The sequence below is a fragment of the Astatotilapia calliptera genome, chromosome 23 (genome assembly GCF_900246225.1).
Source record: "Astatotilapia calliptera chromosome 23, fAstCal1.2, whole genome shotgun sequence".
NCBI lineage: Eukaryota > Metazoa > Chordata > Actinopteri > Cichliformes > Cichlidae > Astatotilapia > Astatotilapia calliptera.
In genome coordinates, this window is record NC_039323.1 from 26819907 (window position 1) to 26846352 (window position 26446).

Here is a 26446-nt window from a genome sequence, read left to right on the forward strand (position 1 = left end):
GCAGACTTCATTTATCCTGTGAGAAGGGGCGGGACCAGAGGGATGGCTAGTGGTGTAGTGTCCCCTCATACAATCTGACCATCCTCCCAAAACAACTACGAAAGGATGTATAATGATCAGAAAGAGGAGGCAAAGTAAATACAAAAAAGATGTAAGATGATCTTAAGGACATAAATGCCAAATGAACACAAATGGTGTTACAGTTAGCCCAAAGAGACAAGAACAACCACAATCAGATATAAATGACTTCAGAGAGCAGCAAACGACAAAACCACCACAGAAGGGAAGCAAAATGAAAAATAAAAGAAGAAAAACAAAGACACAATGTGACTATAAAGGAAAGGAAAATGTAGAGAAAAGGATACAAAATGATGCATATAAACACAAAATGACAATAAAGGATAGTGAATAGGTACACATGATTCTACAGAGGGATGGAAAAATATCCAGGGACACAAAACCACAGCAGAGAAAAGGGATACAAAATAATACCAGAGATACAAAATTAATATAAACAGATGCAAAAGGGCCGCAATGAGAATAAAAAATGCCCCCCAAAAATGCAATACAAATACAAAAGGATAGAAGATGACCTCAATGTTAAGCAAAATGCCCCCAAAACACAAAAGAAACCAGAGAGGTAAAAAACAAAGAAGCCCAATAAGAAGCAAAATCAAAGAGAAAGAGAAACGAAAGAAATGCAAAATGACTACAATGGAATGCAAAATGGCACAAGGAGGACTCAACAACAAAACAACAAAATAAAAGACAACTAAACAACATAACAACAACAGGTAGAAAGAGACCACTAAGTGACACAAAACAACTTTAACGTGCTAAAGATGAACACAATAAATAAATAAATTCCAAGAACCACAATAGGAAACAAAAGAATGTTAGAGAAGCAAAATGTCCCCGAAATAGATAAAAGAAACATAAAGCAAGACAGAGGAACCTGTTCTAAATGAATACAAAACAAAAAGCTCCAAAAACAAAGGGATGTGAAATGGCTCCAGAGATTTAAAAAATGACCACAAAGGGATCCAAAACAACCACAATGGGACACAAAATGACCACAACGAGACACACAAGACCATGAAATAACCATGTAGGAGTATGAAATATCTCAAGAGTCAGAAAATATCCTCAAGGGGATGCAAACAGACCTTGAAGAAAGGCAAGCTAAACCCACAGACACAGTGGGACGCAAAATAGTGCAAGAGAGACACCAAATTATCCAAAAGAGATACAAAGTGACTACAAAGAGAAGTTACATGCCCCAGAAGCACACAAAACAACAACAAATGAACAAAAAATTAGCACATCCCAAACAACCAAAATAGGATTTAAAATAGCCATAGGGAGGCAGGAAATGCCCACAAAAAGCTATAAAGGAGGCAAGAAAAACCATCAAAGATAAGCAGCCTACCACAAAACAGATGAGATGAAAATTAGCTTGAAGAGAAACTAAATAACCAATAAAAACACAAAAATATCACAGTGGGATGTAAAATGATCATAAACAGACATAAAATAACCACAGAGAGTTATACTACATGACTCAAAAACAAAAACATATGCAAAACAACCACAAAGCATGCATGGATCTTCCTAAGCGAGTGCCTCTGTGCAGAGATCTTCAAGCAGGTCTAATGCAAAGAAACAGCGAAAGAAGATAAGGTATGAGCTCCATTAAAAACACAGAGACTGTCAGTGTGAATGCAGCCTCAGAACTGGCAGCGTAAAGCCAAAGTCAGTCACTGATGAGTTAATGGAGAGTGAAAGGCGTGGGAATAATGTGGGAAAATGAGGAGCACACACGAACAAGGGTGTGACTGCAGCATCTTCTGCCGCCTACCTGCTCTTTGACAGAAGCCAGGAGGTTGGTGGTGGTGGTGCCGCTGGAGTCTGTAGGGTGGCTGTGACCACTCGGTCCCTCTCTGGCCACCATGGGCCCTTCCCCCTCTGTGTCACCCTCCTCCATCGCCTCTACCTGCCCGCTGTAGTCCAGAGCCGGCTGGCTGCTGAGGCGCCCTCTCTGACCCTGCAGGAGGACTACAAGTCGGTCAGGATGTGGACAAGGAGGAGGCACAATGACCAGAAAATCACTGTCACAGCCACTGAGCGTGTCACAGGGTGAGTTTACAGGGGTGCACCCTCTATAATAACCCTGCAGGGATTCACACTGGTTTTTATAAACCTCCCTAATATCCCTGCAGACACTCATACTGATTTTATAGTGACCTTATGGTATCACTACAACACCCCTATGGAGGCTCATGGTGTGCTTTTCTTTTTATGCACCTACAGTATCAGCCTCTGTAGGGATTCATAATGAGGCTCACTGATGAGATTAGAGTGCTTTCCCTTATATATGCTTTAATCTCCATGGAATTGTGAGGCATTTCAGCGGGGATTTAACCCTTCTGTGCCGCAGGTGACTGCAAATGTCTCCACAATTTACAGTTGCAGTAGTGTAAATGTTATGGATTGCATTTGAAGGTGTGCATGCAAGCTGCACGGGAGGCATTTAACAACATGTCACGTTCAGGATCCTTTTTTCCTTTTATTTATTTATTTATTTTTTACCCCCGTTTCTTTTCTGGGCGATAAGCGAAGAGCCTTGATCACATCTGCACACCAGCCTGACTGTCACACATCAATCACTCATCCACCATCCGGCAGCCAAGGACGAGGTCACACCGACTCACCGGACCGGAGACCGGGGAGCGCGGCTGTGTCAATCCGAGCCTGCCTCTCTTGTTTCGGGCACGCAGAGCTGCGCTGCCCGCCCTCCTGCCTGGCAAGCGGCTGTCAGTGAGGACTCACCGGCCAGATGTTGCTGTCAGAAGCAGGCCACAGCTGGCTTGATCCGTCCTGTTACACATCCATCCTCCACCTGCGGACGGCCGTGACAGCTACTACATTTCCCACGCGCCGACGTCAAAAATAAACAAACAGTCCCCGTGCACGTCCTCGCGCTCCTCCTGCAATTATGTGTTTCCCCCCCTCCTCTCCTCTCCTCTCCTTTTTCTTTTTCACCTGCTGTGGGGTTTCGGTGCACTCATCCACCCCTGGCGTCCGCGCGGCACCCAGCCACCCACCCACCAATCAACCCGCCCAGCCACTATTACCGATCAGCGGCGTGACGTCACCATGCGGCTACGAATTGCTTTCCGATACGATAATCGATCAGCGGTCACCGATGCCCCACCGGTGCATGCGTTGCTGCAGCAGCTGCAGCCGTGCAGATGCGCGGAAGCTCCGTGCAAACACCCCGCTGGAGAGGAGGGATGCAGCCCGCGTGCGCGCGTGTGAGTGTGTTTTCTCCCCTACACAAACCTCCGTGGGCCTGAGTGGTCATTATGGGACTCCCAACGGTAAATTTAATAGTAAAGTTTATGAAGCACTTCAGGATAACTTATGGAAATTATTTTATGAAAGCCCTTTTACGCCAGGATAATAAAACAATTAAACTATTAAACCACTGAATTCAAATCAATACAGATGAAATATTAAGAGATTTTTTTTAATCCGAGTATTTTAATACACATATTTTGATGACATTTTGCCCCGTGTTAGCTGACTACAGTGGCAGTGGAAACCCACCAGTACTTGTCCCTAACAGCTAGCAGGATGGGGCATACAACTGATAGCTGCAATCAAGTTAACATATTTTGAAACTTACCATGAACTCCTGTGACTTCTAACACTTTTTCCAGACTTCTCCTGTCACACAGCCCTGGTAAGCTTGCTCTTCATTTCCGGTTTGCTGGTAGCAGGTTTTGCTTTTCTAGCTGAAATGTTTTAACTTTCAGACATCATGTTACAACTGTAGTGGAGCAAATTTACAATTGATTAGGAGATTTTGTGGTTGTATATCTGTTTAAACGCATATGCTATGTATGCTATAATCTTATCAGACTAAGATTTTGTGCTTTTATTTTATTTAATTATGTATATGCTTCTAAATTACACTAATGTAAGGTGACCTGGAGAGTTTTGAAGAGACTAAAAATAAAGAAAATATTGTTTTAAAGTTGTTGTTTTTTTTTAAAGCTACTACAAATTTCATTTTGTTTTAAAGCTTAAACATGAACACACCTTCACTCATCTTTAAATAGTTGTGTGTGTGAGAAAGCATCCACATTTGGTGTAGAAAGAAAAGGAGGAGCTTCGTTAGTAGATTCTCACGCTCAGAAAGAAAAGAAAAAGCAGAACACAGGTACATGCACATGCCCATTTATTTAAATGACAATTAAAGAGTCTGTGTGCGGTCTTAAACGTAAGCATGGTCTCTGTTTAACAGCTGCCTTCTTCCGTCTCCTCTGGTGCACCTTAAGTAAACTTGCAGATAGAAAGCAAGACGAGTGACAAGACTTTAGGAAGGAAGCTGCAAAGTTAAGCCACTAAAAGGTTTCCCACTACTGGTTTGTAAACCGATAACGCCACCGGCTCACACGGAGCCGAGGAAGACACATGACAAAACACTGCTTTTTTTAATAACTGTGAATACCTGAATATTTAACAGCTTGTTAAAAATAAACCCGCTCTTCAAAGCAAACCGTTTCAAAAGATGATACATTCGACGTTCCTTGTACTGCAAAGTAAAACACTGTGCCGGTAAAACATGTTGGAAACACCACACAGAGATAAATTATGCATCACTGATTAAATATATTAAAACCAGACAGCCGTGTTGAACATGAAACATCCCTTGTAAGGGTTTTAAATTCTTTCCAAACAAGAGTCCGTTACTGCTGCAGCATTTCTGACACGCAGGTGATGAATTTGTTGGATGTATTAGGAGAGACACGTCACCGCTATCCTTTTCATTTTAAGAGCAACACCCCCACCCCCAAACGAATGTCCCTGAAGGATTAGGATTTCTGCTGTCACGGTTACGCCTCAAAAGTTAAAACTATTAAATGACTCAAAGCTGAAATGTCCATCAAACACAGAAATCCATTACTTTTTTTCCCTGGGCATCCTGACAGTCAAACTAATGTTGCAACAAGAGGAGGAGATGGGAGCTTTTCAACTTTTATAGCATCAGTCTGCTCCTAAACTGAGCATTTCAGGTCCTGAAAGTCTCCTGCATTTAATTTGGGGAATTACATCAAACACAGGGACATTATCTCCTTGAATACAATGCATTGGTAAGTTAAAATCTAAAGATTCAACACTGCCTCTCGACTGATGTCAGCATATTAAGTGGGAGGAAGAAGGTACACATGCACTCACACACACATATATATATACACACAGACTTTTAAACTAAACATGGCTATGTGCCATTTAGTCTATTGGCATCAATGCATTTCAAACCGAAAAGTACATTTCTAGGCTATTTTATTATAACATTTTATACTTATATGATGCATATCTTAAATGTTACATGAACAAAAGTTTTCCTTGCCTTTAATGCTGCAGCAGTAATCGTTCCTCTCATCTGATCAGAATAAACTCTCCATCGCGTCATGGGGTGGAGGGCTCAGCATGACTGGGCTGTGCACTAACACTAACTTCTTCCTACTGATGTCTACGAAGTCTAAACACTGCATGAGCAGGGAAAAAACTGCTTGGTTGGCACGTTCAGAACTCACTTAAAAAAAGACGAAGGGGGAAAAAAAAAAAATCCTCTCCTGCCTTAATCGTCACTGGGAATTACACTGGAATTGACTTTCAGCTTGTCGGCCTGCAGAAGGAAGTCGTTATCCCCAAAGTTGTCCAGGATGTTTTATCTGTTGTGTGGGATTTGGGTTTTTTAAGCTGGAGGAAAATGCACTGATTTAGCAGAGAGGGGCTTTAACCTGGAGAATAGAGTAAATTTAGATCTTTGATTGGGAAACTGCTGACATATCTGGAATGGACTCCAACATTTGGTTCTTTGTTATATTCTGCTCTGTTGAGCCTTGTTACTGAGGAAAAATGAGTCTTTATGAGTGCATGTTTCTGGATTTTCTAGCCTCAACAACGACAGCGTTGTGGGGCGAAGGGGTTTGCGAGAAAAGGCAACCTTTTGCAAAGCGGCAAGCTGAAAGAAAAAAAAAAAATCACTTTTGGTCCAAACAAACTGTGGCGGCTGTGGCCATCAGCATTCGTTTTAGCACGTGGTCACAGCCGCAAGGCTGCTGTCTCAGCGAATGAGCGTATTTGCCCCCGCATCAGCAAACACACAAACCTGTAGCATCCCTTCAGACAGCAGGAGCATTTGGTCAAAAAGAATAAATATGTCACGTCACTGGAACCACAATTTATAAGCACAAACACTTGGTTACTTCACTAACTCGATCTTCATACAACCAGGGAGGGGAACTAACGGCAAATGAGGCGGAAACGACCAGCCTGTTAGTTTCCAGCCCTGCACACGACTCGTCTTTCAAATCGAGGAACGACAAAACAAATAAAAGACACCGTGAGCACCGACAGTTCTACTCAAACATAAAACCCGCCTGACTTCTTTTTACAAATTAAAACAAATAAATAGGGAGAGAGGACAGTACCTTTGCATAAACATGAGTACAAAAACATAACAGTCAGTGGATGTACAGTAAATGCGAGTGATTCCAAGAGGGGCAGAGCAGCGCCTTCGTGGGTTTGTGACACCATGAATCAGTGTTAAGACGCCCCCTCCCCCCCTCCGGACCAAGACCTGCGCTCACTACTCCAGATCGTCCACGTCCTCCGTCGCGACAGTGCTCGTCTGTTCTGAGGTCACACCTGAAAGACAAAAGAAACATGAAGAAGAGGAAACGTCTCTGAGGCCTATCAGGCCAAACTGTAAACGCTCTCTCCCACCAATGACATACGCGTTAATACCACTGTAATCTACTGTTACAACCAGCTTATTAGGGCTGGGTATCGTCACTGATTTCTAGAATCGATTCAATTCCGATTCACAAGGTCCCGAATCGATTCGATCCACGATTCGATTTAATTCGATTCGATTCGATTTAAATCTGGGAAATTTTGACAGTCAGAAATATAATTCAGATCAGAACATTTACATATTTTTGTATCTATAAAAAGGAAGCTGACACTCGCAAGACTTTATCAAAGGTGTGAGCATCACAGCAGAGGCCTTTGGGTCAAAGTAGCTGAAGATAAAACACAGAAAAACATGAAGGTTTTCCTGGCCTGGGATTTTATAAAAATATTCTGCAGTACATCGAAAACGAAAGAAAACCATTAATTAATGAACATTACCTCTGACGTTACAGCGGTTTTATTAGAGACACGGCTAAGCATTTTGCATTTTGAATAATTTTAAAAAGTTTCAATTTGTTCAGTATTGAACAGCAGAAATGAGGTTTTCTTTTCGGAAGCATGTAAAAGGGAAAAAAACAGCAGCCGACAGCGCTGTAAGCAACAGTAGACTTGTGCATAACAAGCAAGCGAATAATGAAGAAAGCGAAACTGTTCGAGAGAGGGGGGGGGGGGGGAGAGGGAGAGAGAGAGAGCTGCGCATCGCAATCGAAGCAAAACAGTAAAAGAATTCATGACGATGTTTATGTGAAGCGTTTGGATCTTCTTTTGCTGCTGGTTCGGTCAATATTGTTTGGAGAGAGATCAAACTAACAGCTTTAGAATCAGCGCATAAAGGGCGTGAACACAAAGCGCGGACCCGGATCAGCGAGCTGTCGGCTTTCAGCCCCGACTGTGAGAAAGGCGACATCTAACTGATTCTGATCCGCTGTGTGTTTAAGTCTATGTGCAGAATCCCTGTACCTGCTCTCATTTACTGTTTGGTGGTTCTTGAAATTTTGTGAGATGTCACCAGAGATTCTGGCATTTTGGACAAAATAAATTTATATTAAAAAATCGATTTAGGATTTTAATGAATCGATTTTACGTTATCCAAGCCAGAATCGATTTTAATCGATGAATCGATTATAAAAACCCACCCCTACAGCTTATTAGTATTAGTGTTACATCAACTACTTCAATCGGACAGTTTATCCAAATAAATGTACACTGTATTGGAAAAAAGTATCGCTCAAGGGAATTTGAATGCCATCCCATTCTTAATCCATAGGGTTTGTTATGATGTTGGCCCAGCCTCTGCAGCTATAACAGCCTCAGCTCTTCTGGGAAGGTGTCTGTGTAGGCTCTTAGTGCTAGTCATTGTAATCTAAGGAGCTTGGAAAGAAAAGCAAGCTTCTTCGGTTAAAGAAGCTTCTCGAATGAGAGATGAAATGTCTTCAAGAAACTGAAAGAAATCCAGTTGCTTTTCTTTCCCAGCTCCTTAGATCTTCTGGGAAGGCTTTCCACAAGGTTTAGGAGTGCGTTTATGCAAATTTTGAGCAGACACTGATGTTGGATTAGACGGCCTGGCTCGTGGTCTCCACTCTAATTCATCCCGAAGGTGTTCTGTTGGATTGAGATCAGGACTGTGTGCAGGATTTGTTAACTTGTCGGGTTAACCTCGAGTTTTCATTTTTATAATGACTTCTGCCACAGGCCTAACATGCTCCAAAGCACATCCAGTTTAAAATAAGAGATCACCTACTGACCAATCAATTCTCTGAAAGTACATCACCAATGCTGGAAGCTTGCTCAATGCGCAGACAGCAGGAAGATCTAATCTTTTTTTAATAGTGTCTAAAGTCTTTGCCTTTCCCCGGTGAGCGTCAGTAAGAAATACAGATTTCTAGAAGCAACTTTGTTCCCTTTTTTTCCATGTTGGTTGCAAACAATTTTAAAATGATTTCATTTTCCTGTAACCCTGAGCCAAGTCTATGTTTGATTTCTTTTTCTTTCATCTAGTTTATAACCACACACAGCTTCTGCATTTTGGCATTAAGTAAATAATTACAATGCCTCATGTGTTGTTGTTCCTCTGCGGTATTAAAATAATTAAGACCAGATTAAATTCTTTAATTATCCACATATGTCAAACGTTGAAATTGAAAGAGGGTGTAGTTTTTTTCACTACTGTAGCATCACAAAATGTAATTTAAAAAAAAAAAGCCTCTTGAAGCCATAACAGTAGCTCGACAGCAATTTAAAGGTATTTTACTTTCATGAACATTTGGAATATTCATGAATATTTGGCATCATATTTGGTGAAGTCAGTCTAAAGACCTACATGATGCCCTAGGTGCACGCACTCTTTACTCATTTTTGATACTCGCTGTGAAAATTCATCATTGGTGCTGCTGTTTGAACCACCATACTGTTTGGACACATCCATCAGCTGATGCAGACTGTGGCTGTGGATGCAAAGACCACTTGCTGGACCTGTAGCTGTATACATTGTCTAGCATCTCCATTAGCTCCGCTGATAGAAGAACAGATGCAGAAAATTTTTACCAACCTATACCACAATACCTGCCTTCATTACTTATTTCCTGAGGTCTTCAACTCTTTGTATTTTCTATTTAATTGGCAACTTTTGGGAAAATTAAACATTTCTTATCTTACTCTGTATTAAATCTGTAAACATGATCAATACTATGTATTGAATTTACTGCAGGATTCACACATCACTGGCTAACACCCTCCGGCTGTTTGACATCATACTTGAGGCATCGTCGTCATTGAGTGACTTCTTCTGCCCCTCCACGTAGCCGTGACTCAGCAGCTTGGACATGCTGACGGGTGTAGTCTTCTTATCATAAGACCTGAAGAGGAGGCAGAACGCAGCAGTTTTACTTTACGCTTATATATATATATATATATATATATATATATATATACACTCAACAAAAATATAAACGCAACACCTTTGTTACTGCTCCCATTCCCCATGGGATGGACGTAGAGACCTAAAATTCATTCCAGATACACAATATAACCATCCCTCCCAAACAGTGGTCACAAATCAGTCCAAATGTGTGGTAGTGGGCACATCTGCCATATTGAGATAATCCATCCCACCTCACAGGTGTGCCACAGCAGGATGCTGATCTGACATCATGAGTAGTGCACAGGTGTACCTCAGACTGCCCACAACAAAAGGCCACCCTGGAATGTGCAGTTTTGTCTCACAGCAAAATGCCACAGATGCCACAGCAATGAGGGAGCGTGCAATTGGCATGCTGACAGCAGGAATGTCAACCAGATCTGTCGCCCGTGCATTGAATGTTCATTTCTCAACCATAAGCCGTCTCCACAGGCGTTTCAGAGAATATGGCAGCACATCCAACCGGCCTCACAACCGCAGACCTCGTGTAACCACACCAGCCCAGGACCTCCACATCCAGCAGGTTCACCTCCAAGATCGTCTGAGACCAGCCACCCAGACAGCTGCTGGAACAATTGGTTTGCACAACCAAACAATTTCTGCACAAACTGTCAGAAACCGTCTCAGGGACGCTCAACTGCATGCCCGTCGTCCTCATCGGGGTCTTGACCTGACTCCAGCTCGTCGCCGTAACAGACTTGTGTGGGCAAATGCTCACATTCGATGGCGTCTGGCACGTTGGAGAGGTGTGCGCTTCACGGATGAATCATGGTTCACATTGTTCAGGGCAGATGGCAGCTGAGAATGTCCCAGTTCTTGCATGGCCAGCATACTCACCGGACATGTCACCCATTGAGCATGTTCGGGATGTGCTTGACCGGCGTATACGACAGCGTGTACCAGTTCCCACGAATATCCAACAACCTCGCACAGCCATTGAAGTGGAGTGGACCAACATTCCACAGGCCACAATTGACAATCTGATAGACTCCATGCGACGATGTGTTGCACTGCATGAGGCAAATGGTGGTCACACCAGATACTGACCGGTTCTGGGTCCCCAGACCCCCAATAGCGCAAAAAACTGCACATTCCAGGGTGGCCTTTTGTTGTGGGCAGTCTGAGGTACACCTGTGCACTACTCATGATGTCAGATCAGCATCCTGATGTGGCACACCTGTGAGGTGGGATGGATTATCTCAATATAGCAGATGTGCCCACTACCACACATTTGGACTGATTTGTGACCACTGTTTGGGAGGGATGGTTATATTGTGTATCTGGAATGAATTTTAGGTCTCTACGTCCATCCCATGGGGAATGGGAGCAGTAACAAAGGTGTTGCGTTTATATTTTTGTTGAGTGTATATATATGTACAGGAACCAAACAACCAGAGAGTTATTACCTTCTTTTGTATTTGTTGGTTATTGTCAGACCCTCCATCTCAGAGCCTGGAGCATCAGGAGACATCTGCAGGTTGAGAAAGCTGTGGTTATCTCTGTATCACTTCAAGACATAAAGGACTTGCATGTAACAGCAGAATTATTCAACAAATACATCATTACTTTAAGTGGGCTACTAATATAGCATGGGGTAAATCTGGGAAACAGAAAAAGGATGAAATGAAGGAAGAAAAGTGAAGAAAATAGTTATGCCATGAAAAATGATCCAAGAAACTGACAACAAAGTAAAACTGCTCAAACCCAAAATACTTAAAAAGCATAAATATATAATAAATAGCAGTTTAAAATTTTTTTGCACTTTCTCTGCACATTTTATTTGATGCACTTCTCAATATCTGAAAACTATCTCTGTCACAGCTCAGGAACGTTACTTCTTCAGATATTGTACAGTGTAACATATTCAAAGCATCGCTTGTACTTACCCAGAGATTTGATTAAAAAAAAACAAACAACAAAATTCCAATAAATTATCACCCCAAAGCACCGGCAGCAAATTAGACCCAAATAAACTTCAAATAAGCTGAAAATGCATCAATGGAGCGAAACCAGGTGAAAACACAAGGAAAGGTGATGGGAAAAACTTATAAATAAATTAAATATGGAAGGCACTGGTATGGCGTCAGTGGAAGTGGGAGGGGGTGATGCATTTTTGGAGTCCATTCACCTTCTCTTTACCCTGGGTAAATCTATCAGTCTCTCTTTCCCAGGATGTACTGTTATCAGTGCCAAACGGCGGGGCAAGAGGCTGCCTGCCTCCCTTCATCTGGCCATCGGGAGACGTTTCCTTGCTTCCGCTGTAAGCACAAAACCACGATGACATGCCATGTGAAATTACTGCTGGACACTTCTGACAGCCTGCCAACTGTTAGGATGCAGACTTCATGGCTTGCTAATGCCGAGGCCCGCGCTCAGGGTGACCAATGAGCGCAAATGGTCATCAGATTTCTCTTTTATTAAACAATCGCTATAACTGAAGCTTTTCAGTTAGTGACGCGTCCTCATCGCAGCTCGTCTCTCACCTCTTTGACTCATCTCCTCCAAACCAGTTGGATGGATTGTAGGTTTTCTTCGGCATGTCGTCATCGTCCACATCGTGGCTCAACAGCCCTGCAGCAAAAAGAAACCCCCCCCCCCCACAATGAAACCAAAGCACTGGCAGCAGTAATGATGCATTGTGTCTCACCTTTAAGAGCACAATGTGGCATTTAACTCACAGCCTATTCAGCCAAGCAGCTAAACAATTACTCCAGTCCAAGCTGAGGCTGGAACTGTTTTTTTTAGGCAGCCTAATTGTGAATTCGTAATGTTTATCTTCTCTTCTGCTGTTTGCCACATTATTCTCCTGCATTGCTGTTACAGCAGTGATTTGACAGTCCTTAACCATCTACAACAAAGGGTGGATCGCGACCCTGAACTTTTCAGTTACAGCACAAGATGGAGAGAAGCTGTAGAGTGCCCAGGAGGCAGAGTGAGTGCCAAGTCACTAAAAGCTTTAATAAAGAGAGCAGATTATGTTAAGCAAGCAGTGCACTTGAACTTAACGCATCAAAATCTTTAATTGGAACTTTTTCCAATGGACTCTGGTATCTGGAATCAAACCTCTAATGCATGTATGTGCACAAAAACAAGCACTACAACTTCTACAGGGCTCTGATTATTCTATACCCTAGACATCACGCATACACTTTAAAATACATTTCCTTAAACTTAATTTAAAAGATACATGAGTAATATATGTGGATATAGCGAGTAAATTAAAAATATTTGTTTTTAATTAAAATCTGAATAACCACAATATCACATTTCTTATCAAATGAGCCCACACGTGCAGACTAGCATGAAATACTCCTATGAAACTTTCTGTGCAGGAGCTCTGCTTCTCCCAAGAGAAATGAAGCCTGCAAAGTTGCAGTTTCTATAAACAAAAAGAGACTGTTGTGTTTTCCTAAAACGCAGAAGCTTTTCTTTCTCTCCTTCTTTTCATGTTGTGGACTTTTAAGCCTGTTGTTTGAGGTTTGCATTTCAAAGCCATGTGTGTCACCCGTTAGGCATTTTTAGTCACAAAAATGGGGCGAGTAGTGTGGCTTCAAAGCCTCCACGCTGAGAGCAGCAACCGCAGAGGGCTCATCCAGGTAACTTCAGGGCATCCTGACCAGGTTATGTTTAAGCTTAGACATTATCAGGTTTGAAATTGCTGCCTATCAACTAACCACTTCTCTGGAAAACAGAATCATCATCCTTGGAAAAGCCCTCAGACCTGTGTTGTGTTGTCAGTAACAGAGTGTTAAGTTGTTTTAAGAACATCTGAAGCCTTTATTATTTTCCCTGAAGAGCAACAGTAATAAATACAGGCTCTTTATTATTGATTTTCCTCCCTGTTTGCTGCAATTCTTGATCAATTTTATTGTTCTACACGTGTGAATACAGAATCCTAAAACACGACACCTATTTTATTTACTTGCTGACCTTTTAACAAATTTGCACACAGACTACGACTGAACATTACCAGGACAGTCGCTCAAAGAAAATCTAACGATTAATTTAATATAATATGTAACTGTAATCCATCTGATTCACCCGCTCTTTAAAGATAGAGCTGTGGTACTGAGAGGTCTGTAAACTCTTACAGTCAGCATTTTTGCCAGCTTTCCTCCTTCAAATAAGCTAAACTTTATTAATATAGCCCAGTAACGCTTCACTGAACTTAAAGCTCACATGCATTCATGCAGCACCTTTAAAACCTCACACACACACACACACACACTCACAGCTGATGTGTCTGCAGCAGCTGTGCTGCTTTCAGCCTGGATCATGTGGTTAACCTCTTCATCTTTTTATCGCCACTGTAAAATCTGTGGCTCTGCTGCTGAGTACCCTATCCATGTTTTGTATGATAAATAAACCCTGGCTTCACTTATCAACCTTATAACCACCTTTATTGACTGCCTATATTAGAGTACGTGAAGCCAGGTGAATGAGTTTCCTCATCCAAATGCTGGTACAGACCGTAGAAGGAATCTCCTACGTTGGATTGTGCTAAACAAAAACTCCTTTCTTGCACAGCTGTGAGCCATTTTAAGGCCTTCTGATTTTTGTGTTTTTATGTTTCATTTTCTTTTGTTGACATTAGGGCTGCCACGATTAGTCGACTAGTCACGATTACGTCGACTATTAAAATCGTCGACGACTAATTTAATAGTCGACCCGTCGTTTGAAGCTTTGTAAGATCCCAAAAGACGCAGGAATGAGTAGTAGGATTTAAGAGTGTAATAACGGACTGAAACAGAAGATGGCAGCACTGCATGTACAAGGATGCCAGCTACCCTTAAACTCCGAAGAAGAAGAAGCAGCTGTGTCCCAGAATTCATAGCGCAGCCCTGCTCAGTTTCCAACAATGGCGGCAGCTAGTTAGTTTTAATATTACTCTTATTATTCTTTCTGGGTCACAAAATAAATGTTTAACATATTTTCAGGCGAGAATGTAGCTGTGTAAACCTCAAATATCTGCTCAGTTTATCAAGACACCACATATTTTCAAAAGCGCTCCGACGTTTTCGGAGACGTCTGTTACCCACTAGCTCGATAGCTAGCCGAGGGCAAGGCTCACTAGAGCCGTGAGAACACCGGACTCCCGGCAAATCGTTTACAAACCCACCGCAGTCTTTCGCTACTCAGGTTAAACATGATATATGAGTCACTTAGATAACTTAAAAATGTTAGTGTTTGGCTTTTTTTTAGTATTTTATTTGTTCCTGAGTAAATCAGTTTGGCTGAGGTCAAAGTTATAGTTTTTACACAGCTGAATAAACGTCAAGCAGACAGCTGATCATCAGAAGTGTGAGATGCTGGAGAATTTACTCCGGTGTCCTGTTATATTTTAGATAGCAAGGAGTTTATTAAACTCCACCGAAACAATCTGCAGATTTCATTAAAATTTAATAAACTATCATCTTGTCTTTTTAGTTAGCACCTTAAACACTTAAAGCTGTAAGCTAATGATAGTTATATAAGAGCAGATGCTGCTGGTGCAATAAGCTGTACGTTTTATGTCCAATGGATTTGATTAGTCGACTATCAAAATAATCGTTTGTGGCAGCCCTAGTTGACATTCAGATACTAAACTTTATTATAAAATTTTAATATTACTCAATATCCATCCAAGCATCCACTTTATATGGGTCCAGGTCACAGGGGCTGCAGTTTAAACAGAGATGCACAACCTCAACCCAGCCACCTGTAAAACTCGTCTTGAGAAACACTGAGGGGCTCCCAAGCCAGCCAAGTGACCGAATCTCTCCAACATGTCCTGGGTCTGTTCCAAGGTCTCCTCTTGGTAGAACATGTCCTGTATACCTCACCTAGGAAGTGCCTAAAATGAGATGATCTCCAAACCACCTCAACTGGTTCTCTATATGGTTGCCTGTGTCAAAGTGCTGGCCCTGAGACAGACATGATCTGTCTAGGGTGTACCCCACCTCTTCAGCCTCCCCATGACCCTGAACTGCATAAGCATACTAGAAGCTGACCGAGAGACATATTTGATGATTTAAAAATGGAATAAATCAGACTCTTTCAGACACACACAACAGACTTCTCTAATATTTGCTATATATAGCTCTAGTACTTATACAAGTACTTTATATAGTTTAGTCTCCGCTCAAAATATGTTACTGTTTGGTAAATGGACAAAAATTATAGACTTCTTTTTAGTCTTCTACTCTGAGCCAGGAAAACTCTGAAACTCTTTATAAAATTAGAGCATAAAATCTTTTTTTTTTTACACTGGCAATCTTCATATAGATGCATTTCAAGGCATCTATATGAACAGACAACAACTGTCTAATTTTACCTTTGTGTCCCCCCTGCTTCGCAAGCTTGACATAGTCCGAGTCCGTCTCAAATATCCCAACTCGCCGCCCACTGATCCTCTCCGCTGGAGCGCTTTCAGTGGCGGTCTGGCACAGCCCAGGGATCTGGGAGGTCGGTCCCGTCACACCGCTGTTCGCCGCCCCGGGCTTTATGCCTGCAATAAATGAAAATTACAACGCTGTGTCCTTGCTGATAAATATGTAATTAATTTTTTAGCCTTTAGTTTCAACATGTATTACAGGTTATAGAGTTTGGATCTTACCACCAGGCTTGGTCCTTCTATGGTTGGGTACAGCAGCACTCATTTTATCTGAAGACAAAAAGGCAGGTCTGATGAGAAACAGGCCCGTTTTATAATGTGCAAAGAGTTTCTTTAAAACAACCTGGCATTTCTCACACCTAATTTATTGCTTAGTTGACAGCATGTGTGTTGATTTTATAAAAAAAAAAAAAAAAGCCAAAGAACACTGGAAACACCTGCTTATATTTGTAATTTTTCTAGGGTATTTGGAGCCTTCTGTAAAGCACAGCGGCGGTACTGTGCGCCACAGTAATGACACTGACGAGACCATTAAGAAAAAGCAGTATTTTGCGTTTATTTTCAGAAGCTACCACCAATAAAAGCTAATAATTGCACATTTCTCATTCTTTAAAAACTAAAGCCGTGTAAAATTAAGAGTTTTACTTCACAAATACTATCCTGCATGTGCATACGGTCACACAGCTTGGGCAAACACAGCTGAGGCATCTTTTTTTTCTAGTGTTTTCCACGCTATAATTTAACAAAGCCGTGCTAATGTGGTTAGCCGCCTCCCTACTTGCCGCAGCAGCTCTCCTGTGTTCAAATATTTTGCGCTACAGCGGTGTTCTTTAACAACACAACAGCAACGAAAACAAGACATATGTCATATGTGGTTTTTGATTTCTCGTAATTGTGAAGCAGGGTGTTGCTGTTAAATACCGTTAGCTTCTCGTTCCTCTTCTTCTAGAAGCAGGGCTGGACACAGACACTTCCTGCGGCACCTGCTGCCCACTTCCGGTGCACAAGGAGGAAGATCGTGTGTGTCTGACGGAGAAAAACTCTGTGATTTTCTCTGTGACACTCACAGTGGATTTAGAGATAATGGCACAGAGCAGGAGTGAGAATGGGACAGAGTGAGACCTCTTCTCGTGATTGTGCTCGGAGCATGAACTGCTAATCTTAACTGGGCTACGACTAATTTCGGTTTCAAACGAACGACTGTTAAAACAGGCTAGTTGGTTAATGAACTCAGTTTTATGTTCCAGTGTCCCTTATTGTTTATTATAAAACAATTTATGTATAGTACACAACAATATTTACTCACCTGTGATCAGGTAATCGTAATGAGGTTGGACTTGAGCTTTTTTTTTTCTTAACCATACCATAATTTATTTATATAGCACTTTAAAGGTTTGATTGTATGTATGGGTGCTACCATGCTAATTACATTGTCCGTATTGACACTAGTTGTGTCTATAATACAGATGAAGACTGATTGATCATTCAGACCTTCTGCTCGCTTGTCTGATTCTTGCATCTAACAGTCTGCACAGTTTTGTCTTGATGCATGCTCAATCATCCAGGTAAGTAAATCCCGAAAGCTGACTGAGCCCACTTATTCAGTGGACTAGTTTCAGTTATTGTGCAAATGTACTGTTTATAAGGTTGGGGAAACCTGCAGTAAGCTGAGACTGAAGAAGTCACTTGGATGAGTGAGGAAACCTTTGTCCCACTGAAAACGCTACGTCCAGATGAACAGAATCAACCTTTTGGGAGTCTGCACAGTTCTTTCATTAAAAAAAAAAACAAGAAAAAAACTAAATATTCATGTTACAGGATAATACAATCAGCTGTTTGGTTGCCATTATAAGCTTCTGGTTTTTAAGTGTTGCTGTTATAATCGAAAGCATTTTTATTACATATCAGTGTGTTCTCATACCTCTGTCTTGACTGCATATTTCCTTTGTTTAACAAGATATGAGGATATTGTTGCAGGATCCCTTTCCCCTCTTTCCTGATAGTTTAGGCTAAACCCAATATGATTAATTTCTGCACAAATTAATGAATGTTTTAATACTAAACATATAAAAGCGTAAAACGAATTTTTGTAAATTGGGTCTTTTTTTTGGCTAACTTTGTCATGCAAACTTTGTGTCATAACTGTGTAAATGTATACTGTCCTTCTGGATTTTTGACTCAGCATAGCTAGTGGGCCAGCATGTCAAAGCCTTAATCCAGTTTAGCATCCTTTAAAGCTCTTTATTGTGCCTAACAGATTGAAATTAGATTACATAGCAATGATTTAATTAGAACAAACAACATTAGTAGTAACAATTACATCATAGTGATATCAGTTAAGAACAGCCTCACATGCTCTTACATGTGCTGTCACATAGTATATTTGGGTTACAGCATTCTTGACTTGAAAGTAAAACATGTTCTTGTTCCACGTATGGATGTTTTCTGAGCAAAATGCAGAAATCCTGATGGGGAGTAAAGGCTGCAGGTCATTCACATAAGACGCAGTATCTTCAGTGCATGCATAAAAAAACATGTTAATGTTTAAGACACTGATAAATGATTCAAATCATGCAAAGTTAGGTGAATGCTGCTGTGCATGCCGACAGGCAGCCAATCCGGCTCGGGTTGTCTTCTGGTGGATTTCGCTCAGATGTCCTTGCCGCAGTCGGGGCACAGGATGTCGTCTTTGCACGTCAGGAAACCCCGACCAACCAGAGACACGCAGCACCGTTTGCAATTGAAGCAATCGTTGTGCCACTGGCGCTGCTCGAAAGAGATGTATTTGCTCCCCCCAAGACCTGAGATGGAGAGAAGAGTCAGTAAAGGGGAGTCTCATGATCTGGGTAATGAAATAACTCCGTAATTGATGGTGAGTGGATCCACGCAGGATGCTGAGGAGGGGTGGTTTATACTGTGATCGTCACCTAAAAGCAGTTAAGATTAAGTTGCTTTTAAGTATGCTCCCATGATCAAAACTTTGCAGTATTAGATTTGCCTTGCTTCTGGGTGTGATATTTAAAGTGCTTCTTTAAGTCGCACTTATGGTTGCCCGTTGGCCCAAAATAAAAAGTGATGAAAGCCACGGCCAAAACCATTTAAACTTGTTATTCAGTCTTTGAAGACAAGTAGACAATTATTTGTTTAGTAGAATTTTGACATTGCATGATAAACTCCCTGAACATTTTATTAGGTAATGCAAATGGCTAATCATACATTAAAAGACGAACCGGCTAAAGCTTAAATGTAGTTCGAAAGGGGAACCTGGGACCAGTAAGGTGTACTAATTTACTCAGTCCTGAGTTCATATGTTACAAAGAAACTACAAAAGAGTCCATCATTTCAAGCGTTCCCATCCATCCATCCATTCGCTTATCCTTTTCAGGGTCGCGGATTACAGTCTCTGGTCGTGGGGGGCGCTGGAGCCTATCCCAGCTGTCATAGGGCAAAAGGCGGGGTACACCCTGGACAGGTCGCCAGTCTGTCACAGGACTAACACATAGGGACAGACAACCATTCACACTCACATTCACTCCTAATGGCAATTTGGATTATCCAATTAACCTATCCCCACAAGCTGCATGTCTTTGGACAGTGGGAGGAAGCCAGAGTACCCGGAGAGAACCCACGCAAACACAGGGAGAACATGCAAACTCCACACAGAAAGACCCCCGGCCTGATGGTGGAATTGAACTCAGGACCTTCTTGCTGTGCGGCAACAGTGCTAACCACCGTGCCACCGTGGCATTCTGTGCAAGTGTTCCCTTGTATATTATTTTAAACTGATTTTATGTTTACCCAGAGTCACACTTATTTAAGGGAGAATTCAGTTTCTGGAGAACAAACCTGAACTTCAACAAAAATAGAGGGTATTTTTACAGTCTACTATTGTTCATTTATCAGCAAATACCTTCAATGCTCACGCAAACAGCAGCTCCACTGGAATGTGGATGTCATGCTGCCAGATGAAGCTGCCAGTAGTTTAGTATAATTTAACAGGAAAAATTATTAAAGTGTGGACTTAAAATCATAATTCCATCATATTTCCAGTAATTCATTTTCCAATGAGCCTCGACTCAACATGCCAAGCTCGTTTGGACAAGAATCCCCTTTGTACAGTCGTCAAACTGATACCACAGCTAAATTAAGCACCTTAATAGTTTATCCTGAACACTGTGGGTCATAAAAATTAAACGCGTAAAGCAATAAAATGAAAAATTTAAAGGTGCAAAGTGTCGGTAACTCCCTGGTTATATGCTGGATGTGTAACATGAAGGGCAGTACTTCTGATATGAGTGTAGCATGACCTTTACCGCTGATTGGGGTGGTGCAGTAAGCACATTTCTTAGCAAACAGGTTGCAAAAGCAATCAAGGCAGTAGGCAAAATCATCTCGAGAGGTAAACCTCTGGCCGGCCAGCTGCTGCTTGCACCCGATGCAAACAAAGCACTCCTTATGCCAAGGCTGGTCGTGGTAGTTCACACCTCCAGTGGTGATGGGCTGAAAAAGAGCATTTTACAAATGTTTAAATGACCAGCAGGGGGATAACTGTGGTTGTGAAAAGACCCAGTCCCAGGCTTCAAAACATGCTTTCACAAACAACCAGGTTATGTAACCGTAGCTACATGTTTTATACCATCTGCGTCGGACATATATTGAATCTTAAGGTCTAAAAATACCTTTTCAAATGTTTTTAATACCGTGTCAGAGCAGAAACACACTGATAATCCAGCTGTCAAGCATAAGCTAGAGCAAAAATTTTGAATAAGGTGAGAAATCGTTTAAAAGAACAAGACCAGGATTCCATGCCTTCGACTACAGCTCTGTAACTCCCACTGAGTTAAATACTTTTCTCACTTGAGCTGCCAAACTTGTCACACAGGTACATCTTAAGCCCCTGAAGGCTCTTATCTATAGCTCATATAATGTCATGTTGCCTAGCAACTACCAAGAAATGGGTTTAAAAGACCTGTTTTTAACACTGATACATCCATAAAGCTTGATAAATAACACTGTCATTTTTGATTTTACTATTTAAAAACCCCCAAACAAACAACGATTTATTTACACAACTTGAATAATGCATATTTTATGCCATCATTAGGTTGCCTGGCAACCTCCTAGCAATGGGCTAAAGTGACCAAATTTTAGTATGCACATAAATTTCATTCAGATTTTCTCACTGTGATTAAGTATGATTAAATATTAGTGTGCAAACAATACTGTACATAAAAGTATTTTGCAGAAAGATGCATGCTGAAAGTGGTATTACGCCCAAATAAAGGTGCAAACATCACCCAGTATTGCACCCAAAGCTAAGCACGTCTTAAACATTTAAGCCTTGCATAGTTTGCTTTGCTTTATCCTTGGAAGTGACACTAGAAATTGAGGTATTTTGTTTCCTGTACTTGCTGTACTTGTGGATGTGAATTATCAAGCTACCACCATGTCATGTGATGTTGACTGAGAGGAACTGATCATCTTGTTTTTTAGTATTGTTCCTGTCTGTTTTGGTAATGTTGTTTGTAAAATAAAAAATCCTGTTATTTCATTTACCGCTCTTTGCCTTTGTAAACCAGTCTAACTTCACATTCTTGTCATTTTTGTGCATTTGTTGCTGACTTAGTCACAGGGGAGGCAGATGACTGCTCTCTCAGCTTTTAGCACAAAAAGACGCCTCCGATCCCTGCCTGTGTGACCATCTGTTTCCTGCCCAGAACTGTTACGTACCATGGATGTGAATCTTTACCCGCCTTCATTGCATGTATTTTCATTATGGCAGCATTTACATTGATTTGGACCATTTATCAGGCCAAGTATACAGAGCCTGTGTAAGACCTTTCTTTTTACATGTCAGACCAGTTGAATCTGCAGCTTAACAAACACAGCGATGATTATTAGCCACAGCGTGTCACTTTACCTTCTTGCAGTGGACGCACTGCAGAGCAAACTGCTTCTCATAGCAGGGCAGACAGTAGTTGTTGGCATCCTTCTGGACAAAGCTCCTGGTGCCAATGGGCTGCTGGCAACGGTTGCAGGTGAAGCAACTCTCATGCCAACTGTTGCCCTTATGCTCCATCTTTTTAGAGCCTGGTGGGTGCACAAGATGGAGAAGGAGAGAGAGTGACTAACAAATGTCATTTATTAGTTTAATCCATCTGGTGCTGATGTATCGCTGTGTTGTCATTTGGGAAATCTCCAACTTGCTAAAGCGGCTGTGGCTATAAAAACTCAGTGGCGAAGGTCATACTCTAGTCTACTCATAGCCCACACTGCAAACGCTACAACACTTTTGGAAGTGGGACACTGGACTATTTTATCCCTCCATGTTTATATCATTATTGTAGTGGAGATTGTTTCCTATTGATATCAACAATTTGACGAATAAATTGTATATTAGAATTTTGTTGGCTGCCATTTTGACAGCTGAAATTGTTGGTCAGACCTAGAATCTGTGTGTGCTACAGTAACCTTAGAGTTTCCTAACCTGGCATGATGTTCTTCAGACACGCGTGGCACTTGGCAGAGTACTCGTTGCTGTAGCACTCGATGCACATGAGCGTTTCATTTTTGGTGGCAAAGGGCCGATCGACCAGAGACCGGCTGCACTTGTTGCAGAGGAAGCAGTCGCTGTGCCAGTGGCGATCCTTGTACGACAGATCCTGCAGAGACAAACACTCTCAGGTTCTGTAGTTCGTGGAAATATTTAAACAATGGCAAAAACAAGAATCACTGTAAGAAAAATGTAGCAGTTAAAATGTGAGTATTTCACCTTGCTTGTGCAGCTGATGAGCTTCTGGCACACTTCACAAGTGTTGGAGAATAGTGTCTCATAGCACTTGATGCAGTAGGGCTTTTCCTCCTTCAGGATGTACTTATGGCCGTACAGGGACTCCTGACACTCTGTGCAATCATAACGCTCGCCCATTGCGACTCTTCTGAGTCCTATGCTCTGTAAGAGAGTGCTATAAACGTTGCATAACTGCAGCCACACACAGGAGCAATCGCTGGCTCAAATGTAATCACATTTTGTACAATTAGAGACTTTTCTACAAAAGAGTCACAGTACTATCTCAGGACCACGTGGCACATAAACATATTAATGATCATCATGCCTTTATGAGCACGTGTAACCTAACTGGAATTCCTGTGAAGTTAATAAAGCACTACACTCAGCAAATTAGCTAAAGGAATGTCACCAATAGCTCTGAAAATGGGGCTGAAATGAAGTATAAACTCAACTCTTCAATAGAGTCTAAAACTAATATTAAAAGTAGGTTAAAAACAAAAAACACATGATGGAAAATCAGTGAGAGTATTGATGGAGGAGGAGTAAAAGATAAAGAGCTATTGAAGAATGATTTACAGTTAAATTCTTGCTTTAAGAAGGGGTGGATTTAAAGAAAGTCCCTATTGAAAGTCTTATGCAACATCCAGAAATCAGCTTTTGGAAGAGATCCTGCTTGTTTATACGACTGGAGGATTTTCAGTCGTGCTGGTTTTGAAGAAACTGCATATTTAATTACACCCATAGGCTCAGATCTCTTCTTAATTACCATAAAGGTCAGTTAAAAAGATTATTATTGACTTGAATTTGAAAGAAAAGTTCTAAAGCTGCTTTGTGATCAGGAAGAAGGCTTTTGGATGGTACCTTGGGGTGTCTTTGTAGAAATTATTTAAGAAAACAACACTGTAAGAAATAACAGCTACATTTGCCTGCACAAACCTGTTATTTTACTGTCTGTATACTATCATTCTTGTGTTTCTAATTCCAAAAAATATTTTATTATGAAGTAAGAATGTAAAATAGCATGCTATTTGAAGGATTTGTACAGTATCGGTGTAAATACAACAGCTAGTCTATTGGCAATATTTATGAAGTTGTTTTCAGATGCTAGTTAAGTTAACTGATACTTTGAATAGTTAGGTTCAGCAGTTAATGTTTCCTTTTTAATTTGAAAGTTTTCACAGAACCTTATCATCAACATAACCCTTTTAATGTGCATTTTATTTCCAAATCTGTTATTTTTTGTCCTGTGCTCCAGCCTGTTTTAGTCAAGTAATAGTTTGACAAATAGGAAATATGCAGAATTTCTTCTCTACTGTCCTCTTCATCCAAAATCATGTGAACACCTCTAAAATTCCTCAGAAACCCAAAGCAGCCTCTGCTAAGTAAGTGGACTCTTGACATAGGCAATAATGTTGGGATGCTGTTTGGTGTCGACACCCATCTAAATCCACTATTTTCCCCAAATATATTTCAAAATCAGCACCCACCATATTCCTCTGTAGCCTTTGTGCCTTTTTTATTCTGGCTTTTCTCATTATATATATATATATATATATATATATCTCATTATATATATATTTCTCATTATATATATGTGCTTCTGTGACTTATACATCCTGTCTGCCATCTATACTTTTTCTCTACCATCTAAGCAAACAAAACAACCACTGTATACTTAATAGCCCCACATAAACAACCTCTAATCCTTTGTTAATCCTCAGTCCTTTCAGTGCTGAGTGAGCTGACATCAGTACTTTGCTATAAATCCCATTTCTACCTTTGTTCCTCTTACTGTACTTTCATAACCATTCCTCAGTAAGTCTTTTTGTGCCCAATACATCTCTTTAATTGACTTTATTTAAATGTCATTATGTCATGGTGTACTGGCCAAATACCAGACAAACTTTTTAGAATTTACTGAAAAAAGTCTGTGTTCACTTTTCCCTCACTCCCCCTAAAAAGTTGCTCAACAATTAATCCGCTAAACCTCCAGAGAAAGTTGGATAATATTCAGCTAATCATGGGGAATTTACAAATACACCAACTATTACTATACAAAAAATGATGCAGATTTAATGAATGATTCAATTAGTTAGTAAAGCAACTCAACATAAAATCTTACCAGAAAGGCAGCTTGGTAGCAGTCGAGGACCCGAGGTGTCTACTGAGCGCTGTGGTCCATCTCCTTTATACAGCCCAGGCATGATGTGACCCACACTGGGGCGTGGAGGCGGAAGCAGTGGTCTGACCAGAGTGGGCAGGTTAAATTCAGACGGGTATAAAGTCGAACCAAAAAGCTGCAAATCCCAGAAAATCCTGCTGTGAGAAGCTCAAAACAAACTCTATCAAATAAAAAAGGATCTGTGATGAGCTTTAGTTTAACGTTTGCCCATTTATAAATAACACTTGTTTTTCCTACCCGTTATAAAACTTGTGAGTGTGACTCCAAATGTGAGATAATAAGATAATAACGTCTGTGCTGGTCTTTAGTGGTTTATCTGCAGGTTTCATGCACATTTTGCCCAGAGGATTTTCCATTTTAATGACCATCCATCCATCCATCTTCATCCGCTTTATCAGGGGCCGGGTCGCGGGGGCAGCAGCCTAAGCAGAGAAGCCCAGACCTCCCTCTCCCCAGCCACCTCCTCCAGCTTATCCGGGGGAACACCAAGGCGTTCCCAGGCCAACCGAGAGATATAATCTCTCCAGCGTGTCCTGGGTCTGCCCCGGGGCCTCCTCCCGGTGGGACATGCACAGAACACCAACCCAAGAAGGCGCCCAGGAGGCATCTTTGTCAGATGCCCGAACCACCTCAGCTGGCTCCTTTCGGAGGAGCAGCGGCTCTACTCTGAGCCCCTCCCGGATGGCCGAACTTCTCACCCTATCTCTGAGGGAGAGGCCAGCCACCCTTCGGAAGAAGCTCATTTCTGCCGCTTGTATCCGCGATCTCGTTCTTTCGGTCACTACCCACAGCTCGTGGCCATAATAATAATAATGGATTGGATTTATATAGCGCTTTTCAAGGCACCCAAAGCGCTTTACAATACCACTATTCATTCACTCTCACATTCATACACTGGTGGAGGCAGCTACAGTTGTAGCCACAGCTGCCCTGGGGCAGACTGACAGAAGCGAGGCTGCCATATCGCGCCATCGGCCCCTCTGGCCAACACCAGTAGGCAAGTAGGGTAAAGTGTCTTGCCCAAGGACACAACGACCAGGACAGATAGCCCAGGGATCGAACCGGCAACCTTCCGGTTACAGATGCGATTCCCAACCCCCTGAGCCACGGTCGCCCATAGGTGAGGGTAGGGACGTAGATCAACCGGTAAATTGAGAGCTTCGCTTTTACACTCAGCTCCCTCTTCACCACGACGGACCGGTGCAGCGTCCGCATTACTGCAGCTGCAGCCCCAATCCATCTGTCGATCTCCGGCTCCCTTCTCCCATCACTCGCGAACAAGACCCCGAGGTACTTGAACTCCTCCACTTGGGGCAGGAACTCATCCCCGACCCGGAGTGGGCACTCCACCCTTTTCCGGCTGAGAACCATGGCCTCAGATTTGGAGGTGCTGATCCTCATTCCTGCTGCTTC

At 41.8% G+C, this 26446-nt stretch overlaps 3 protein-coding genes across 8 annotated transcripts in view; all 3 read right to left on the reverse strand.

Annotated features, from left to right (window-relative positions):
* The window catches only part of LOC113016737 (plakophilin-4-like), a 78558-nt gene extending 75354 nt beyond the window's left edge, over window positions 1-3204 (reverse strand). For 2 of the 4 annotated variants that reach the window (XM_026159808.1, XM_026159804.1), the window contains exons 1-2: window positions 2830-3204; window positions 1859-2044 (exon numbers count right to left, since the gene is read on the reverse strand). In XM_026159808.1, the coding sequence (XP_026015593.1) occupies window positions 1859-1984 (126 nt within the window). In that variant the 5' untranslated portion in view covers window positions 1985-2044; window positions 2830-3204. The other 2 variants (XM_026159805.1, XM_026159806.1) reach the window with 2 other exon arrangements.
* Window positions 3205-4226: 1022 nt separating this feature from the next.
* On the reverse strand, window positions 4227-17104 carry c23h7orf57 (chromosome 23 C7orf57 homolog). Of its 3 annotated transcripts, none has more exons than XM_026159814.1 (8): window positions 16983-17104; window positions 16284-16331; window positions 16002-16175; window positions 12172-12259; window positions 11817-11946; window positions 11095-11159; window positions 9526-9626; window positions 4227-6723 (listed from the first exon to the last, which is right to left on the reverse strand). In XM_026159814.1, the coding sequence occupies exons 2-8, from the start codon at window positions 16324-16326 to the stop codon at window positions 6665-6667; spliced, it is 660 nt and encodes a 219-aa protein (XP_026015599.1). In that variant the 5' UTR covers window positions 16327-16331; window positions 16983-17104; the 3' UTR covers window positions 4227-6664. The 3 variants fall into 3 exon arrangements, with proteins under 3 accessions (XP_026015599.1, XP_026015597.1, XP_026015598.1); XM_026159812.1 differs by lacking the exon at window positions 16983-17104 and adding an exon at window positions 16840-16956; XM_026159813.1 differs by lacking the exon at window positions 16983-17104 and adding an exon at window positions 16421-16444.
* Window positions 17105-18276: 1172 nt separating this feature from the next.
* On the reverse strand, window positions 18277-25037 carry LOC113016873 (four and a half LIM domains protein 2-like). Its single transcript, XM_026160035.1, has 6 exons — window positions 24974-25037; window positions 22834-23013; window positions 22549-22723; window positions 21982-22151; window positions 20375-20561; window positions 18277-18862 (listed from the first exon to the last, which is right to left on the reverse strand). Exons 2-6 carry the CDS (start codon window positions 22987-22989, stop codon window positions 18711-18713), a joined length of 840 nt encoding a protein of 279 aa, XP_026015820.1. The 5' UTR covers window positions 22990-23013; window positions 24974-25037; the 3' UTR covers window positions 18277-18710.
* Between the last annotated feature and the right edge of the window lie 1409 nt (window positions 25038-26446).

What these genes read in the sequence shown, in the direction of transcription:
- c23h7orf57 (XM_026159814.1), bottom strand. Translation starts at nt 16,326, where the DNA reads ATGAGTGCTGCTGTACCCAACCATAGAAGGACCAAGCCTGGTG. An exon ending in TAGAAGGACCAAGCCTGGTG is followed by an intron (nt 16,176 to 16,283) that starts GTAAGATCCAAA and finishes CATTTATTGCAG; the next exon opens with GCATAAAGCCCGGGGCGGCG. An exon ending in GGAGGAGATGAGTCAAAGAG is followed by an intron (nt 11,947 to 12,171) that starts GTGAGAGACGAG and finishes TTGTGCTTACAG; the next exon opens with CGGAAGCAAGGAAACGTCTC.
- LOC113016873 (XM_026160035.1), bottom strand. Translation starts at nt 22,989, where the DNA reads ATGGGCGAGCGTTATGATTGCACAGAGTGTCAGGAGTCCCTGTACGGC. An exon ending in TCATCAGCTGCACAAGCAAG is followed by an intron (nt 22,724 to 22,833) that starts GTGAAATACTCA and finishes TTGTCTCTGCAG; the next exon opens with GATCTGTCGTACAAGGATCG. An exon ending in CTGCACCACCCCAATCAGCG is followed by an intron (nt 18,863 to 20,374) that starts GTAAAGGTCATG and finishes TCTCCATCTCAG; the next exon opens with GTCTTGGGGGGAGCAAATAC.